Source organism: Trichosurus vulpecula, chromosome 1 (assembly GCF_011100635.1).
Source record: "Trichosurus vulpecula isolate mTriVul1 chromosome 1, mTriVul1.pri, whole genome shotgun sequence".
NCBI lineage: Eukaryota > Metazoa > Chordata > Mammalia > Diprotodontia > Phalangeridae > Trichosurus > Trichosurus vulpecula.
The window spans coordinates 229,239,300-229,258,413 of record NC_050573.1 but is presented as its reverse complement, the minus strand read 5'-3'; the positions used below and the strand labels follow the sequence as shown (position 1 = coordinate 229,258,413).

The 19,114-nt window shown below is 35.9% G+C and overlaps 1 protein-coding gene across 4 annotated transcripts in view; it reads right to left on the bottom strand.

The window, feature by feature from the left end:
* The window catches only part of PPP4R1 (protein phosphatase 4 regulatory subunit 1), a 79,374-nt gene that overhangs the window by 35,132 nt on the left and 25,128 nt on the right, over positions 1-19,114 (bottom strand). For all 4 annotated transcript variants that reach the window (XM_036760116.1, XM_036760124.1, XM_036760133.1 and 1 more), the window contains 6 exons: positions 17,989-18,131; positions 16,082-16,228; positions 10,416-10,523; positions 10,221-10,286; positions 7,987-8,145; positions 4,570-4,697 (listed from right to left, as the gene is read on the bottom strand). In XM_036760116.1, coding sequence (XP_036616011.1) covers positions 4,570-4,697; positions 7,987-8,145; positions 10,221-10,286; positions 10,416-10,523; positions 16,082-16,228; positions 17,989-18,131 — 751 coding nt within the window. The remainder of the gene's footprint in view (positions 1-4,569; positions 4,698-7,986; positions 8,146-10,220; positions 10,287-10,415; positions 10,524-16,081; positions 16,229-17,988; positions 18,132-19,114) is intronic.

Genomic DNA, 19,114 nt, shown 5'->3' with positions numbered 1-19,114 from the left:
ACTGTCCTTACCCTTATCACCATTACCACCACCACCACCACCACCACCACCACCACCCGAGGGTCCCAGGAATAGCAGCAACTCTTAAGACCATTTTTCCTGCTCCCAGTCTAGGCCCAACAAGTAGCAACCTGAGAGGCAACTTCCAGAAGGGAAAAGGAGAACCATCTCTGACTGCCACCTATGAGGCAGATAAGCCAACCTAGCTGAAGCAGCCAGGTAACTCTGAAGGACAAAAAGGAGGCACATATGCCAAGGTAGTCAAACCACTTCTCTTCATACCCCAAAAGAAAAAACACAGGATGCTAAATCTAAGAGCCTTGAGAAGAACAACGCTCACTAGACCATCAGCCTAGCCTCTGTGGGTGCTACAGACTCAGACAAAAAAGTTAACACTGAAGTCCTTGGCACTATCAAATGGCTCAACACCAGAAACTGCTATGATTTTATCAGTGGAAATAATACTAAAGAAGATGCATTATTATTCCCATCTGCTTTGCTGCTGTACCCTAAGAACCATGGGATTTTTCATCTGACTGGCAGTTGAAACTTTTTATGTTGTCTCCTTAATTAGAATGTGAACTCCATGAGAACAGAGACTATCTTACTTTCTATTTATATCCCCCAAAGTACTATGTACATGGTAAGCTCTTAACAATGCCCCCCTTTTCCCTTCCAGATAATTGATCATTGCTGGATTAAGAGGCCTAGATTCAACTCCAGCACCTATATTATCACCTGTGTCACCTTAAGCAAATCACGTAAGCTCTTCCTGAGCCTCAGTCTCTTTTTGCTTTCTCAGTGCTCTGAGTAATCCTGGTAGCTAGTTCTTGTCAAGTTGCTAAAATATATTTTTTGGTACCTTTGGTTTATAATTTTTACTTTCTTACTGTATTACTTTTGAGATTCTTCTTCAATCTTTTCTGAGATTATCTTTTCAACCATTTTCCTTTGTCTTGCTCAGTAAGCTATTGTTTGAACAATCTCCTCTGGACACCTTTTAACATAGCCATGCAACTGGCCTAAGGGATTCACACATAAATTAAAAAGAAAAAACAACTTTGGCAGTCATATTTCTGAGTTGCTCCCAGTTCAGTAAAATGTTCGCCAAACTTCTTTCCCTCTATTGCTTTGGTGTATTCCCTTTTCCTTCTTTTTCCTTTCTTCTTTTAAGATCACTAAAACATAAAGTCACTTTCAGACCTTCTGTCTTATTTAATTTCTATAAACTCTAATGACATTAAGGTTCTAAGGATCACTTGTATCATTTTCTTTCATGTTCCTTTAATTTTGTGTTTGTATTTCAAAGTTTCTACTCAGCTTTGGTCTTTTTAGAGGCAGCTGGCGATGGGCCTTGAAATAGAAAAGACTTGAGTTCAAAGCTGGCCTCAGACACTTACAGCCGTATGACCCCTGACGAGTCACTGAATCTGTGTGCCTCAGTTTACTCAACTGTAAAATGGGGATAAAAACCGCACCTACTTCCCAGGATTGTTATAAGGATCAAATGAGATTAAAAAAGAAAAAAGTGTTTAGCACAGTGCCTGGCACCCAAAAGATGCTATATAAATGCTTATTCCACTTTTCATTAGGAATGCTTAGAAGTTATCTATTTCATTAAAGATGCATTTTCTTCCCCCTGACAGATTTACTCAGTTTTCCGGGGGAAATTATTTTTCATTGTAATCCTTCATCTTGTATTTTTTGTAATACTGTATTCCAAGCTCTCCACTCTGTCGTAGCTGATAAATCTTGTGTGATCTTGACTATGGATTGGGACTTGACCTCTTTCTTTCTGGGTGCTTATAGTACTTTTTTTCCTTGACAACTGAAACTCGATTGTGGCTATGATATTCCTGTTAGTGTTCATTTTGGAGTTTCTTTTAGGTAGTAACTGGTGAACTCTTACTATGTTTTGTTGCCTGGATCTAATAGGTCTGGGCAGCCTGGGCAGCTTTTCTTTCATGATTCTTGAAATATGGCATCCTGGCTCTACTTTTCGTCATGACTTTTGAAGAGTCCAATAATTCTTAAATTCTCTCTCTCTGCTCTGTTTTTCATGTCAATTGTTTATTATGTGAGATCTATACTTTTTCTTCCATTATTTTCTATTCCAGGCTTTTGACCTTGTTCTAATATCTGGTTGTCTCATGGAGGCATTAACTTCTATTTGGTCCATTTTTAAGGAGTCTGTTACTTGGGGAAGGTTTTATACCACTCATACTATGTGGTTAATTTACTTTTTAAGTCTTTTCTCTGAATCTCTCATCTCTTTTCCAATTTGTTCCTCTGTCACTCTCATTTCATTTATAATAATACTTTAAAACTCTCTAACTCTTGCTTCATTTCTTCTAGGAACTCTAGGTGACTTTACAGCTAAGCTGTAAGTTCAAAGCTTCTTTGAGGCTTTGCCTGCAGACAGATGTTTTATTCTCCTCTTCCGGGTTTGTCTTGGGTGTCCCTGGCACCATTAAATGGTTCATTATACTTGTAGTTTGTTGGTTAGGGTTTTTTTTTGGGGAGGGGGGGGGGAAGGAAGGAAGCGGTGCTTAATTGTTCTTCTAGCCTTACTTCCTAAATTGGGCCATGTGGTGAGCCAAACTGTGCATCTGGAGAGAATATGTGCCATATATGGGCCCTGAGCTGTATTATCTGGGGTCCTGTTGCTGTAGTTTTGGGGACTGCATGTTTTTTCTTTTCAATTCAACTTAGCTTTTTTGAATCTTTAATGATTAAATATTTCATTTTCCCCCAATTATATGTAAAAACAATTTTTAATACTTTTTTTTAAATTTTGAGTTCCAAACTCTCTCCCTCAACCTCCCCCTCCCCCCCCACACGCCTTGAGAAGGCAAGCAATTTGATATGGATTATAAAGTACAGTTATGCAAAACAGATTTCCATGTTGTGAAAGAAAACACAGACCTCCCCTCCCCCGCCCAAGAAAAACACCAAGAAAAATAAAGAAAAATTATGTTTTGATCCATTAGTTCTTTCTCTTGATAGCATTTTTCATCATAAGTACTTCAGGATGGTCTTGGATCACTGTATTGTTTAAAACAGCTATGTCATTCACAGCTGATCATCATACAATATTGCTGTTACTGTGCATAATGTTCTCCTGTTTCTTATCATTTCACTTTGCATGTAAAGTCTTTCCAGGTTTTTCTGAGAGCATCCTGCTCACTAGCATTTCTTACAGCACAATAGTATTTCATCACAATCATATATAACAACTTTTCTGCCATTCTCCAATTGATGGACATCCTCTCAATTTCCAATTCTTTGCTACCACTGAAAGAGCTGTTATAAAGATTTTTGTACACATATGTCCTTTTCCTTTTTGTTTTTCATCTCTTTGGGATACAGATCCAGCAGTGCTATTGCTTGGTCAACAGGCATAGTTCTTATTCTGCTCTACAAAATGGTTGAATCAGTATACAACTTCACCAAAGTACATTAGTGTTTCAATTTGCTCCCACAGCCCCATCCCCATGTGTCATTTTCCTTTTCTGTCCTATCAGCCGACTTAGGTATGAGATGATAGCTCAGCTTAACTTAATTTTTTTTCCAGTTAACAAAAATCTATTTTCTCATTATTAAGGGTGGGTAATGCTTTGCAAATATCACAAGGATAGCTCTAGTCAGGGAACCATAAACTTCCAGTGAGCCTGAAGTGGAGGAAGGGCATATAACTGCCCTCATAGACTGAGCATTTGGGCCTGGGTAACACAACTATAGACTTGTGTCCTTAGGTAGAGCTCTAGGAGACAGGAGACAGTTGACCCCAGTTCCTATGAGCTAACCAGAGGGATCTCTGCAGGTTTAGATAAAGAGTTGTAGGCTGACCCTTGATCTCCCAGCCCTTATTCTTGGCTCGTTGCTCTGACCTAGCTGAACCTATTGAGCCCAGGGGCAGAAACAATACCAGTCCATCCTGAACGTTCACCCAGATATTAAATCCAAAATCCCTCTGAGTTTGCAGGTTAAATCTGATATTCCTGCTCCAAGGTCAGAGTGACAGAACTATAGGCCCACTTTGGGTTTCATAATTGTTGCCCTATTCACTTGCCAACAGGAGGAATTTATGCTTTCAGGCACACTATGGCTTCTCCCGAGATTTTCCAATCATGACTCAGTCTGGCGTTCCCCTCAGATCTTGGTTAGAGTGGCTGTGGGAGGAGTTGGTCTATATTACTACCTCCTATCCATCATCTTTACTGCTTTAGTTGCTCCCAGTTAGGAACTTTTTTTTTTTTTAACCAATACAGATTCTCTTCAACTTAGAGTGCTAAAAGAGAATTACCTGGGGGCACTAAGAGGTTAAGTGACTTGCCTAAGAAAAGTTACAGAATCAGCACATGGCAGAGGTAGGACTTGAATCCAGGTCTCCCAAACTCTAACACCAGTTACTACTCATTATGTCATGCTGCCTGCTTCTTTTGGCTGCCACAGTCAAAAAAATATTTCCTTACTTTCTCAAAAAAATTTTTTTTAAGATAGTAAAAGAACATTTTGAAAGTAGTAAAATCAAAATAAAGAAAAAAAAAAAAGAACCAGAAATTATACCTGTTCTTTTCTTCTAGGACAATATCTTCTGAGTTCTTATTTTCTTCTTTAAAATACTGGCCTGAGCTAGATGGATTAGCAAAAGTTGATATGAAAGGTCCCAGAGACTGAAAGGCTGCTTGACGAACCTAACAAAAAATTAAAAAAATATATGAATAGCATATAAACATGACAGATTCTTTGGCAAAGGAAGCTTACAATGGGAGATAAACTGCCTTCCACAACATGATCATATATTTAATATAGTGAAGTTGGAAAATAAGGTAGAGTAGAATAGCTCAAAAACTAATTGAATTATCACTGATTGTAACCCCTGCCTCCTCTATTTCAATTTATCCCCAGAGCTTAGCACAGTGCCAGGCACATAGTAGATCCTTAATAAATGTCTACTGATCAAATTTGTTGTTGACTAACTTTTCACATATTTTCTCTTTTTTTAATTTCCAAATTTCTATTGGGATTTGGACATTTGGAGTTTGAGCTAGAGAAACTATAAAACATTAGGACAAAATAGTCAGAGAAAGGATATATAAAATTCTGTCACCCACAGGAAGAAAGTAACTAAATGATATTTCACTCTCATAGCTTGACTACTCCTCTGTCTCTTTTGCAGAATCCTCATTTTCCTATTTCACTCTGAAGTGGGTACTCCCTACTGTTCTGTCCTAGGCCTTCTCTTTCCTACCCTCTTCGTGCAATCTAATTTGGTGCTATCATCCACTCCTTCTACTTCATTTATCATCTATTTCTCTAGAGCTTCATATACAACTACTATATACTCATGTACAACTTCATATACAACTGCTTAGATCTCTTCTTTCCCAACTGCCAGATGTGTATTTCCAAATGGATGTCAACATATCTAAAATGGTACCTATATCTTTCTAAAATTCTGTATTTCTATGAATGGCATCCACTATCCTCCCATGTTCACAAACTTGGAGCAAACTTTATTCATTCTTCCATATCCCTTACCTCCAATCCAAAGTGTTGCAAAGTCCTTTGTCTATCACCACAATCTTTCAAGCAACTAGGCCCTTCTCTACACTTCTGTCACAATCACCCTAGTTCAGGTACTTCTCTCTCTTCCAAAAGATTAATATAATATTTTCTTAAATGGCCTTACTATCTCCAGTCTTTCACTTCTCCAATCCATCCTCCAAAGCTCGCTCAAGTAATATTCCTAAGGCACTCTAGTCAAAATTCTTCAGTAGTCCTCAAAGACTACAGATTATTTAATTTCCTGACCTTGTCATTTAAGCTCCCCTCTATAATTTTACTCTAACAGTATTCTCAAATACAAATGAGGTGAGTATATGGTATAGCTAAACTGGATGATTTGTGTTTCATTTTTGTCCTGTCCTCTAAGTCAATGCTTTAGCTACACCTTCCAATGCTTATAACAGATTTAATACCTGAGTGCTAAAATCCCTGCTCAGTTCAGATACCATTTTCTCCAGAAAGCATTTACTTTACTGTCTTAAAAGAATCTGTCTCCATTCTGTAGGTTATGAGGAAAACTGAAATTACTTGTAAAAAAAAAATGGAAGGGTTAACAAATGTGGGGGATGGAGGGAAGGATCTGAAGATATAGAAAGAACTTCTAATATATGTCAGGAGATGGAAGAACAGAATGTGGCAAAGCTTCAATGATTACATGGGGTTAAGAAATAGATATGAGGTTCTTCCCAAGGGAGAAGATGCTGAATATTCAAAAGAAAGTATCTGCTTGACATTTTAAGAATAATATTGCAGTTCTCCAACCACTGTCTGGTGAAAGAGCATCTTATAAGGATCAAAAGAAGAAGGGAGGAGTCAGGGTAGTTTGTGACTCTGGAATAATGAGACACTATTTGTCAATTTAATAATAATGAAGAAGTGTTTTCCTGAGGCTTGTACCCAAGATATGATAGGAAAATCTCTCCAGACATCTCAGACAGCTAAACTCCAATATACAAAATGTGGTTAACAAACAAGATAGACTAGAAATCGTGATGAAAGAAAGCAAATTTGACCTTGTAAGTATCAACTGAGACTTCGTGGGATGAAATTAATGATTGAAATATGACTAGAAAAAGGCATAACCTGTCTCAAAAGACAGGATAAAAAAAAGGAAGCTGGCACAGTGGTAGAACAACTCATCTTAAGAAGCTATCTACACTTGTGAGGAAATCAAGAAACCAGAAAGGAAGCATGGCAGAATCCATTAGGGTAAAGATCAATGGAGGTACAAACACAAGTAATGTCATCGGCATATATTACAAACCACCTAGAGATAAGAGGAAATAGAGAAAAAGAGTTTGGCAAACAGACCACAAACTTAGCACAGAGGCATGATAGAATATTAAAGAGAAATTTTGATTATCCAGATGTTCTAAAACTTGCCACAAGTCAAATAGGTAATACTTTCCTGACTTGCCTTAATATTAATTTCAATCTTCAGAAGGAACAAACAAGAAGAAATTCTATTTTAGATCTGATTTTCACCAATAAGGAGGAACTGGTTGCCTGGGTAAAAAATGTCAGGAACCACATGAAGGAAGTGAACTCAGCATTTTAAAATTTATGAATGAGAAAAGGAAGTAGATATACAACCTAGATTGGGATAGAATAGATGTCAAAGGATTTAGAGACAGGATAAGTAGAATCCCATGGACTAAAATTTTATGATGCACATTTAAAAACTCCCAACATATTAACTTAGCCGAGATACTAAAAATTAGGAAAATTCACTGTTGGAGGGACTGTAAATTAGTCCAACCATTCTGGAAAAGAATTTGGAATTATATGATTTGTCTAAAATGTATACATCTAGAGATTCCAGTACTAGGCATACTCCAAGGGGGAAGAGGAGGACTGGTAGTATGTGAGGGGAGGTTCTGAAGAATCTGAAATTCATTCTGGTAGTTCTCCATTCACGCCTAAGACTATTGTCCATGGATTAAGGACTGGGAAGGATCAAAGGTAGGACACATAGTTTCACAAAGAATCACATCTGCAGGGTGGATACATAAATGTTGTAGCCTGTGCAAATTCTACCATCTCCTAGAAGTATGAACCCACTTATCCCTTCTCTAGGAGGTATAACTGCACCTATTAGAATCCAACCAGTTATGAAAGACACCACGAAGAGTCACTGGATCTGAAGTCGAAGGACGTGAGTTCAAATCCTGGGTCACCTACTCATTTGACCATTAGGTTAAGTCACTTACTTCTCTGGGCTTCAGTTTCCCAATCCGTTAAACGAGGGAGTTGGACTAGATGAACTAAGGCATTCTTTTGCTTTAGTCTATTCTTAAAAGCAATAATATTAACTTAAATAAATCTAAACTAGTGCTTTACGTAGGAGACAGAAATTTAATACACGCTTTACAGATCAGAAGGACAAAAAGATACTTAATTAAAACAAAATCCTACCCATCGTGAAGGATCACTGATCAGATTAATAAAAAGTGTTGACAATTTTGTCCGACGGATTTCTTGAGATGTTGCACACGAAACAGCCATGAAGCACTCAGCACAAGCCTTTCTTACTCCCCAGACGTTATCTGAACAAAGCTGGAAAAACCTTGGAAGCTACACGGGGAAGACAAAATAGGTATGTTTTATGTGCATATTTTTATAGAAGGGGCAGGTGGTACTTAGTAGGACTTCTCTACTAACATTTCATTGGGGAAGGAAGGAATCCCCACTTAAAAAGATTGGGACATTTATTTTTAAAATTATCTAAATGGAAGGTAATTGTGATTTTTGTTAGTAGCTTTTTTGTACATCAAAAGATTATTTTCCCTACAAACCAATCCTTGAAAACCATTTCTTCAGATGACTTTTTCACGAGTCAACAAATAGAAAGAATTTTTATAGGGATAAGACAGAAGTGCATCATATCACAAAGACACACACACAACAAGAGATTGAGAAAAACATGGCAAATAAAATAGAAAAAAATGTGACATCAAAAATATATAAGGAACAGTTACAAATTTACAAGGCTCCTTCTCAGTCCATAATAATCACAGAAAATGAAGAGTGAACTTTCAGAAGAAGGAAAAAAAAGTTAATAGATTCAAAAAAAGCTTCTTCACTAAAATCAAAGAGTTACAAACTATACCAGGGAATAAGTGTGGTGGCATGGAAAACACTCTAAATTTAGTCAAGAGGACAAGAGCTTGAATCCTGGCTCTGCCACTCATTCCTATGTCACTTAACTTCTCGATCTCAGTTTTCTCATGTGTAAAATGAGGTTGGCCTAAATTACTTTTCCTTTTCCATCTCTAAATCTATGATCCAATAAAAAGTTATAAAGTATTATCTTACATTCACTAAAATGGCAAAGATATTAAAAGTAATAAGACTTGTTGCTGGCAGAGTGGTAGAAAAGTAGCTATATATTTGTTTTTAGTGAAATTGCACACTTTTTTCCCTGGACAAAAATATGGTAGCATGAAGCAAAAATTACATAAATCATCCCACTTTTTGACTCAACAATTCCATTGTTGGAAATATACCTTGAAAATGTTAACTGGAAAAAAACAATAAAAAAAATTATCTGTTCAAAAACTTTCATTGCAGCCTATTCTTAATGGCCAAAAAAAAAAAAAACTAAATATCCAGCAACAAGGGGATGAGCAAATAAATCATGGTGTATTAATGTAACAGAATAAGATCAACAAGTATGAAGACTGTAAATTAACCTGAAAAGACCTGTGTGAAATAATACTCTAATATGCCAACGGATCCTACCACCTATCACAATACCTGGCACAAAGGAAAGGTTTATATGCTTGTTGACTGATTTCCTTTACGTGGGTATTACCTCCAATTATGCAGATGGCAGTCTATGCAAAGTGGAAAAAAAATGAACCAGAAGAACAGGTATATAAGCCAACATGACATAATAGTTAGAGTGCTAAATATCTATGGTATCTATCCACCTTCATAGGGTTGTTTTGAGGTTCAAATGAAATAATATCAAAAAGTTTATAAATTTTATTAAATACAAAGGAAAAATGGAAAAATAATTCTGTAAGGACAAGAGGGAGTAACCGAAAAAATAATATTTTAGGAGTTCGAATTAATAGAATAATCACAGAGCAAGTTTAATTAGCTATGCTGATAATCAAAAGTTTATAATCATTTTTTAACAGAAGGGCTAGAATTTAAGAATACTTTAAAGAACTAAGTTGCACTGACAATGCATTTTTTATTGCTGAGGCAAAGAGATAGAAAGAACATTTTTATTTCAAAGTAAAATTTTAATAAAATGTTTTCATATCAATTGATATACTTAGTCCTCCTAGTTAGTATTAAAAAAAAAAAGTCCCACAAACTTAAGGCAGTATTAAATATAAAAAAGACAGAAACAACATTATAAAATCAACTTAATGAAAAATAAAGATATCTGAATACTCTATATATTATGTTCATATAAAAAACTGTGCTATTTCAATTATGTTTATCTATAAAAGATCCTTTATCCCATGTGCCAAGAACTACAAGGAAAACCTCAGACATTTTCATTGCACAAAATCATATTAAAATCGTAGGACTTTGTGTAAAAAGTTTTGGGTATCACATACACTTCAGGAATTTATTTAAAATTATTTTCTAATATTTCTAATGCTTAAATCTTTTTTAACTGTAACACTTACCAACATTTCCTCAGTAGCTTGTTGCCCAACTACGCTGCAAATGTCTCCAAAATTAGCAGCACAGACCTGTCAAGAAATAAATAACACTGATATATCAAAATAGCAAGTCTAATACAATGTCATTTTATAACAGTCAATTCTTGTAATTCACTACTACTACGACCCTGTACTCTCAAAGAACCTAAGGTGCAATACCTTCCGAACATGAAACATTCTGCAGTCACAGCACATCTCACAAAATCTAGGGAGGATAAGTCGCTCTGTAATGTCCTTTCCGACCATGGGTGCCATCTTGCACATTATCTAAGAGCAAAGTAAAGCCATAGTAAGCTTAGAAACATCTTAAAGCACCACTTTAATTCATTTAAATTACATAATCAAACATTACATAATGTATGTGTGTGTATGTGTGTGTGTGAAAGAGAGAGAGAGAGACAGACAGACAGACAGACAGAGACAGAGAGAGAACCATGCAGTCTAAGCCATGAGGAAATGTGGTACACTAGATGGAATAATGAAGTCAGGAGACCCAAGTTTGAATTGTCAGAAATACTAGCTATATGTGATCGTGGGATCATTTAACTTCTCAGAATCAAAGTTTCTATCTATTTCACAGGCATGTTGTGAGCAAAGCACGTTGAAAATATTAAAGCATTATATGAATTTGAGCTGTTATTCTGTAACATATTATACAGATTAATAACAGATGACTCTACTTTGTTTATTCTACTAGGAGTAAGAATATTTGTATGAATGAAAATCAACTAACAATTTACAAAATGCCTAAAATGTTCAAAAGCCCCGGTAAATCCACAGATAATTACAAAATCTTACTTTAGTCAAAGGTGTCAACCTTTTGAAAACACACTTATGTCAGAAAAATAAAACATCTAGATTCAAGTTTTAGCTTTGCCACTTATGTGACTAACCTTAAGGAAATAATAAATTCTCTGGTTCTCATTCTCATCAGTAAAACAAGACAAACTGGACAAGTTAATCTCTAAGGTCTGTTTCAGCTCTCATATTCTATAATTTTATAATTAAAATCTTTCACCTTGTACTGGCTAAAGGACAGAAAATTTAAGTGAATTGTCTCCTTTTATTTCTTCTGGCTAATTCTAATGGAGAAATTAATAAGCAATAATACAGAAGGTATGAAGAATCAAAAGATGAAAATGATCTAAATAATCTGCCCCCCTTCCAATGAAGTTACTTACACTTCAAAAAATGAGTACCACTGCATTTTTAATTAATTTTTTTCAATCAGCTAAAATCTGCTTTCTCTTCCTTCCCCCTCTTAAAAGAGAAAAAAAATCTCTACTATGACCATGTATAGTTCAAACAAAACAAATTCCCAAATTGGCTATATCTAAAAAAATGTCTCAATCTACACTCTGAGTCCTTCACCTCTGTATTAGGAGGTAGAGAACATGTTTTATCATTAGTGCTCTGGTATCACGTTAGGTGAATTAATAGATTAAAGTTCCCAAGTCAGTTATTTGCTATTTAACAGTATTGTTGTTGCCATATAAAACCATTTCTCTGGTTCCTTATCTCACTCTTCATCGTTTCTTACAGCACAATAATATTTTATTACCCTTATATAATACATATGTATATATACATAACTTGTGCAGCCATTCCCCAATGGTAAGCACTCCCCGTTTCCAATTCTTTGCCATCACTACTATATATATATATATATATATATATTTTCCTACATACATCCTTGCTATATTTTGCTGAAGACTACTCCTGCCCTTAACCTACCTTCCCTGTTATTTCTCCTGTCTCCCTTCCCCTTCTGTTTCCTTGCTGAGTGAAATGTATTTATATATCCAACAGTAGGTGCACTTTCCCCCTCCTTTGAGCAATTCAGATGACAGTGAGGTTCAAGTATCAAACACTCTCCTTATTCTATCCTACTTGTTTGTATAAACTACAATTTGTGTACCCCCAATCATTTAAGATAATCCCCACCCTTCCCCTTCCTTATCCAATCTAAACATGAAAGAACTGGCATACCCAGGTCTCTCCTGATGATAAGGTTCTAAGGCGACACATTTATCTCTTCCTATTATAATGTAAACAATTAATACTTGTTTAGCGGCTTATAAGTGGTCACTATTGTTTAAATTTTTGTGTATCTCAATTTCTGCATCTGCACTTCAGAGTTTCTGTACAGCTCTAGTCTTTGCACCATGAATACCTGAAGTCCTCTATTTCATTAAAGATCAACTCTTTCCCCTGTAGGATTATACTCAGTTTTGCTGGGTAAATTACTTTTGGTCATAAGCCTAGATCTTTTGCCTTCAGAAATGTCATATTCCAAGCTTTCTGCACTCCTTTATAGTGGTGGCTGCTAAATTATGTGTGATCCTAACAATGGCTACTTGGTACCTGAATTCTTTCTTTTTGGTCACTTGCAGTAATTTTGACTTGGAAGCTTTTGTTTTGGCAATAATGTTCCCAATACTTTTCATTCTGGGCTTTCTTTCAGGTGAGCAATGGATTCTTTAATTTCCATTTTGTCTTCTGGGTCTAAGGTTTAGGCAGTTTTATTTTATGATTTCTTGGCTCTTTTTTGGTCATGGCTTTCTGGAAGTCTGATGATTCTTAAATTGTATTTCCTCAAACTGTTTTTCATGTCAGTTGTTATTTCCATGAGCCAAACTACATTTCATTCTATTTTTTTTTAGGTTTTGTTTTGTTTTTTGACTTTTAGTATTTCTTGTTGTCTCATGGAGTCTAATTTCTATTTGGGCCATTCTGTTGTCAAAGAGTTGGTTTCTAGGTTTTATATTTTTTGTACCAAACAGTTAATTCTCTTTCCAATTATTTTTTCATTGGCCTTCATTTATTTTTCTTTCCTCTAGCACACCCATTTAATTCATAAACACATGTTTTAACTCTGGCTTTATCTTTTCTAGGAATTTTAGCTGAACTTGTGCTCAAGTTGTATTTTTCTCTGAGGCTTTAACTATAGATGTTTTGGAGTGATTCTCTTCTGGATTTGTCTTAAATGTCCTTGTCACCATAATACCTTTTTATGGGGATTCTTTTTTTTCCTCATCTCCAAGCTTACTTCTTTACTCTGGACTTTTTGTTAGGGCTGGGCTCTGTGTAGTTCTAGGGGCAATGTCTAGGCTAGTTGGGTTACTGCTTGCTTAAGTGTAGTAAGTGTTAAGTTACTCTAGGATTTCATGGACAGCTCAGGTTGGGGACATGCAAACTTTCAGTGCTCCCCAAATGGTCTGACTAGAGGCCAAGTTCAATTTCTGTTCTTCTGTTCTGAGCACTACTATTTCCTGACTTGGATGTGGGTTTGAGCAATATCTGTGGGTTTGCCTCATCTGGTACTTCAGTAGACTGCAGTTGAACTCAGCCAACATTAGGCAGCCAGAAAGCTCTGCTGGTACAGAGGGACAGAAATGCAGGCTCCCCTTTGGTCTGTGATTCCTGCCCTGGTTATTTCACTGCAGGCTTCACAGTGGGCTGGAGGATAGAACTATAACTCCAGTTTAATCCTGGTGTCAGAGACACATCTGCTTCTTGCTCAGTACACAGCCTAGGATCCACAATTGCTCCTTACCTTGGAGCACCACCCTCCATGGGGCTGGTATACTCCAGTCATCTCTACAGCCAGGAGCAACATAACTATCAGGTGGCATCTATTCTTATACCCTGTACAAGGCTGCATCCTCCTTTACTGGATTTGGAACCTCATCTTCACCTGGTGCACAACCTTATCTTGTACTTGGAATGCTTTGAGTAGCTCTTCCTGGATAGAATCCTATCCTGATCGCTCTGTTTGATTCTCTATGCAAACCTGGCATGGGAAAATGACTGATTTCTCCTCAGCATTACAGATCAGAACTCAGTCTAGAGTATTTTCTATATCTGTATGGAGGTTTAGGTGGGAGCTCAGCCTGCACTACTATCTTAGCTCTTCCTCTAGCATTACATTTCTAAAACTCTCTTTCCCCCAACCTTGCAGTTATTTGGTGAAGTACGGTAAGATATGACTCCTTATCCATCAAATAATCATTATGCTCACTCTATAATAAACATTAAAAAGGGATACTTAAATTATCTACTTTTAAAAAATTATAGACTAGAATATAATAAATATTCACCCTTAGACCCAAAGATTAAAAGACACACAAAAAGTATAAGCTTCTTCCATATTTATATTCTTTGCTTATTCAAAAGCTAAAAAAGATAATCTCACTTTCAACTAATCTGACAGGCAGATTAATTTTCATAACACATATTAAGACAAAATTACCTAGAAAATCACAGCAGAGTACATTACCTACCAATTAATAACAGAGTGGTAGCAAAATATAAACTTTTATCTGTAGTTTACCATCTATTTGAAGAAACTGATTCAAAATCCTTACAATTTCTATATCCAAAATATATTTTAAAACAAAAATGCACTTTTAAATTCCAACTATTCAGTGTAGAACAGCAGTCAGGTCAAGGCTACCACTGATCAACTAAAAATTAGTGGTAACTGATGCATCAAAGTATATGATACAATGATAAAATGATAAAAACAATAAGCCTGAGGCATTGCCTTCTGAATGAAAGATTAAATTTAATTCAGTATTGGCATAAATTAACTACTAACCAGAGTACTGAATGAAGCAAATCGTGTCCAAAAGAGATAATGCAAACAGATCTATTAACAAAGGATAATTTTTAAAAGGATATCAGCAATTATTTTTCTTTATTCCTTAGTATTAAATTTTTCATTTGATCATATTATATTCTCTAATTGTAAACTTGTATACTTTTTTTAAGTGACAGTATAAGCAACTGAAGGCAAAGACTGAATATCAATTCTTTACCCTCCCCTTAAGGTCTCAGTGCTGGGGATACAATTATTACAGTAAAAAAAAATTAATGTGGCATAACTGCACTAAAATGGATTTTCATACACAGACCTAAGTATTCCTTTTTTTTTTTAAAGCCAATCAAATTCTGGTAACTGACAAATTTATCTGCTGTTTTAAGAGTTCTACCATACTAACAACTTTAAATAAAAAACAAAACAAATACTTTAAGTTAAAAAAAACCCCAAATATAGGATTGTTTCATAAAATTGAAAAGCAACAGTTGGAAACAGAAAAGGGATTGTGAATATGCCCTTTTAGGGGAAAAAAACTAAACCTGGGACAAGTGTAAATAAATCTTCTTAAAAGAATAAAGCAAATATACAGTAAGTACAGTGGTGTTACATTGTTAGGTTCATCAGTACACAAGGCAAAAAAATTGCATAGTTAAAATTATTATTTTAAAAAATCCCTAGGGGCAGCTAGGTGGCGCAACGAGTAGAGCACCAGCCCTGGAGTCAGGAGGACCTGAGTTCAAATTTGACCTCAGACACTTGACACAACTTAGTAGCTGTGTGACCTTGGGCAAGCTGCCCTGCCTTCCCCCCTCTAAAAATAAAACAACAACAACAAAAAAATCCCTCTTAAATCACCCATAAAGTGCAAGGCAGCATCTTTAGACAGTTTTATCTTGAAAGAGGGAGTAAGACTCACTTTAAAAAGAATCCATCCCTTATTTTTTATCTTTTTTTTCCTCTAAAACACCAGCTTATTGTCTCTTCTTTCAAATCCATCTCTCTCCTCATTAAATTTCAATAATTTGTGACTAGTTTTAATAGACATAATATGTCATAGTATTGATGCATCAATAAATATGATGCAAATTTCACATACAACAGAAAATCTTCATGCTACATATTAAACAGGAAACTTACAAACACATCTTACTAAAGCAGAAAACCATATTCAATTACTTTTCAAATATCATAGGTTTAACATTCAGATGCATCATTTACTCACTGCCACAGCTTCAGTCTTCACATCATCATTGCTATCTGGTGCAGTTAGGTCTATAAGAACTGGGCATACTTTGGTCTCCACATCGAATCGCTCAATAAGCTCCTGCTCTAGCAAAGTCAGCAAAGCTGCCTGACTTGTTTTTCTCACCTAAAGAAAAACCATCAAAATAGAAAGTAAATAAATGACACATTTCTAATGCACAACATAAACCAACCAACTTCTTACTTCTGAAATCAAAGGGCTCAAAACTTACCCACCAATAGAACCTTTAAGATGAAAAGAACTTTGCCTATTTTTCATCAATTTAAATAGTAATAAATTTACTATTCTGTCTTAATGATTTTAGGAGACCATATATATCCTTTCATTTAATGACTCGTCATATAATGAAAGATAGCCATTATAGGGACATCCATGAGCTGGCAAATACACATACCAAGCTAAGAGCAATCTTCCACTGTGATACTGCAAATGATCATAGTCTAATATCTGTTGTGACAACAGTAAGTTATTATATTCCCACAAAGAATTACATATAAGATGATTCAGGGTTTAGCTGAGGTCAAGAAGTTTTATTAACAATTATTTAAAGATATGAAGTAGCTCTTTTTGAAAAGATACCATGCCACCCAAGAGAAAAAAAAGGCAGTCAACAAGCAGTTACTAAGCACCAACTATGTGCCAGGCACTGTGCTCAGCACTGGGGATACAAAGAAAGACCAAAAAACCAAAACCTAGGCCACCACCAATTTTTGATCTTGAGCTCAATCTAATAGGAGATACAACTTCAAAACAAGAATGTACAAAAAAAGGTAGGTACAAGATAAATTGGGGATAACAGAGGGAAGGGAATAATAGCACTGAGGTGAATTGGGGGAAAGCTTCCTGTAGAGAGTGAGATTTTAGCTGGGACTTTAAGGAAGCCAGGGAAACCAGGAGGTGGAGACGAGGAGGAGGAAGAGAACTCCACGTACAGAAGGATGGCCACCGAAAACGCAAAGAGTTGGGAGATGGAGTGTTTTGTACAAAGAACAACAAAGAGGCTGTTCACAAGACTTCAGTACATATGGGGTGAATAAGATGCAAGAAACTAGAAAAACAGGAAAGGCTCAGTTTGTAAAAGATTTTGAATGCTAAACAGAGTATTTTATATTTGATCCTGGAGACAACACAAGGAGTCACTGGAATTTATTCAATCCTATTCAATAAATGAATGAGGGATAAGGATGACATAGTTAGATCTGTGTTTTAAGATCTACTTGATAGCTGAGTGGAGGAGGGACTAGAGTAGGAAAGGCTCAAAGGTAGAAAACCAACTAGCAGGCTACTGTAATAGTCTAGGCATGGGTTAATAAATGCCTACACTAGGATGGTGGCCTATGACACAGAAAAGACAAGGCATATACAAGAGAGGTTACAAAGGTAAAACTGATAGGACATGGCAACAGATTGGATATGAGGAATGAGAGAGGATGATTCCTAGGAAGAAAGCCTTGGTAACTGGGAGGATGATGGGGCTCTTCACATTAACAGGGCAGTTAGAAACAGAGAAGGGGTTTTGGGAAAAAGATAGTGAGTTCAGTTTCAGACATGATGAGTTTAAGATGTCTATAAGACATCTAATTCAAGATGTCCAATAGAAAGCTGGAAATGTTGAGACTGGAAGTTAAGAGAGAAGTGAGCACTGGATAATGAGATCTGAGACTTATCAGAGAAAGATGATAACTGAATCTATAAGAGCTGATGAGCTCACCAAGAAAAACAGTGTAGAGGGAGAAGAGAAGTCAGCCTATGACACAGCCCAAGGGAAGAAAATGCAAACTACCCAGATTTAGATCCATTCCTATCAGGTCATACTAAACACATTTCCCTTTAAGAATAGGTAAGTATTTATATAGAAATTTTACCTGGTTATTCTGATCTGCAAGATATCTAACCACAATAGGCAGCAAATATTTGGAAAAAGCATATGGAATTGAAGGCCGATTTTCTTGACAAAATAATGCAATATGAGGCACCTGTTCCATCAGTTCAGCTCGCACAGTTGGCTCTATTAAAATAATAAAAATGTTAATAAACAAACAAATCCAAAAGAATTTCTGCTGAAGCAAATTCTTTATAGCAATACTATATATTCAAGTTTGAAGTCAAGGTTGATTCTCTTTGGTTTAGTGTTTACAAAGATCCTGTGCCTTCCTGGAACAGAAGACAGCCTGAGAAAATAAAGGTGTGTCTCATCAATTCTAAATGCTATCTATAAAGAATCTTCAATGGATCAATTCCTTAAGTATGTCCCTCTCTTTACAATAAATCTTCCTATTCAAATTCCATGAAGCAGTACATGTTGTAAAGCAAAGAGGATCAGGGCATGTAGTCTGGATTAACTAGGTGATTGGGATCAGACCAACAACTGACAGCACTGATGGATGACAAAGAAAATATCAACAAGGGCAGATGAGAAAAAACTTACGCTACTTTCATCCATGTGATCTCTATTTCTATTATACCAAAGTTTCTAACTTTTTGTGATATATACATATTTTCTGATGTCTGATATACTAATTATCAAGATTAAAATCTTCCACTGAGTAACATAGGTTGATTTTACTTTGAAAATTAGAAATATAACTAAATAGTTATATGTAGGCTAGTAGCTCACATTTATGGAGTGTCCTATGGTTTTCGACATAGTTTTCTCACAACAATCCTATGATATAAGCAGTACAAGCATTATTACTCCCATGTTAGAAATAAGGAAAGTGAGGTTGAAAGAGGAGAAATGATTTGCTCATGGCTGCACAGCTAATAATCTGCAGAATGATAATCTGAACCTGAATCTTTGATCTTCAAGCTTTTTCCACTGTTCCACACTAGCAGAATGAGAATGCGCAGATCAATAATATGCTACAGTAACTTTTATAGAGGAAACAATATGCACACATAAAAGTATACATAAAATAAATGGGAATTTGTGGGAGAGGCACAAGTGGTGGGAATGGGGGAGTTTGGGAAGGTAGAAAGAAAGAAATCAGC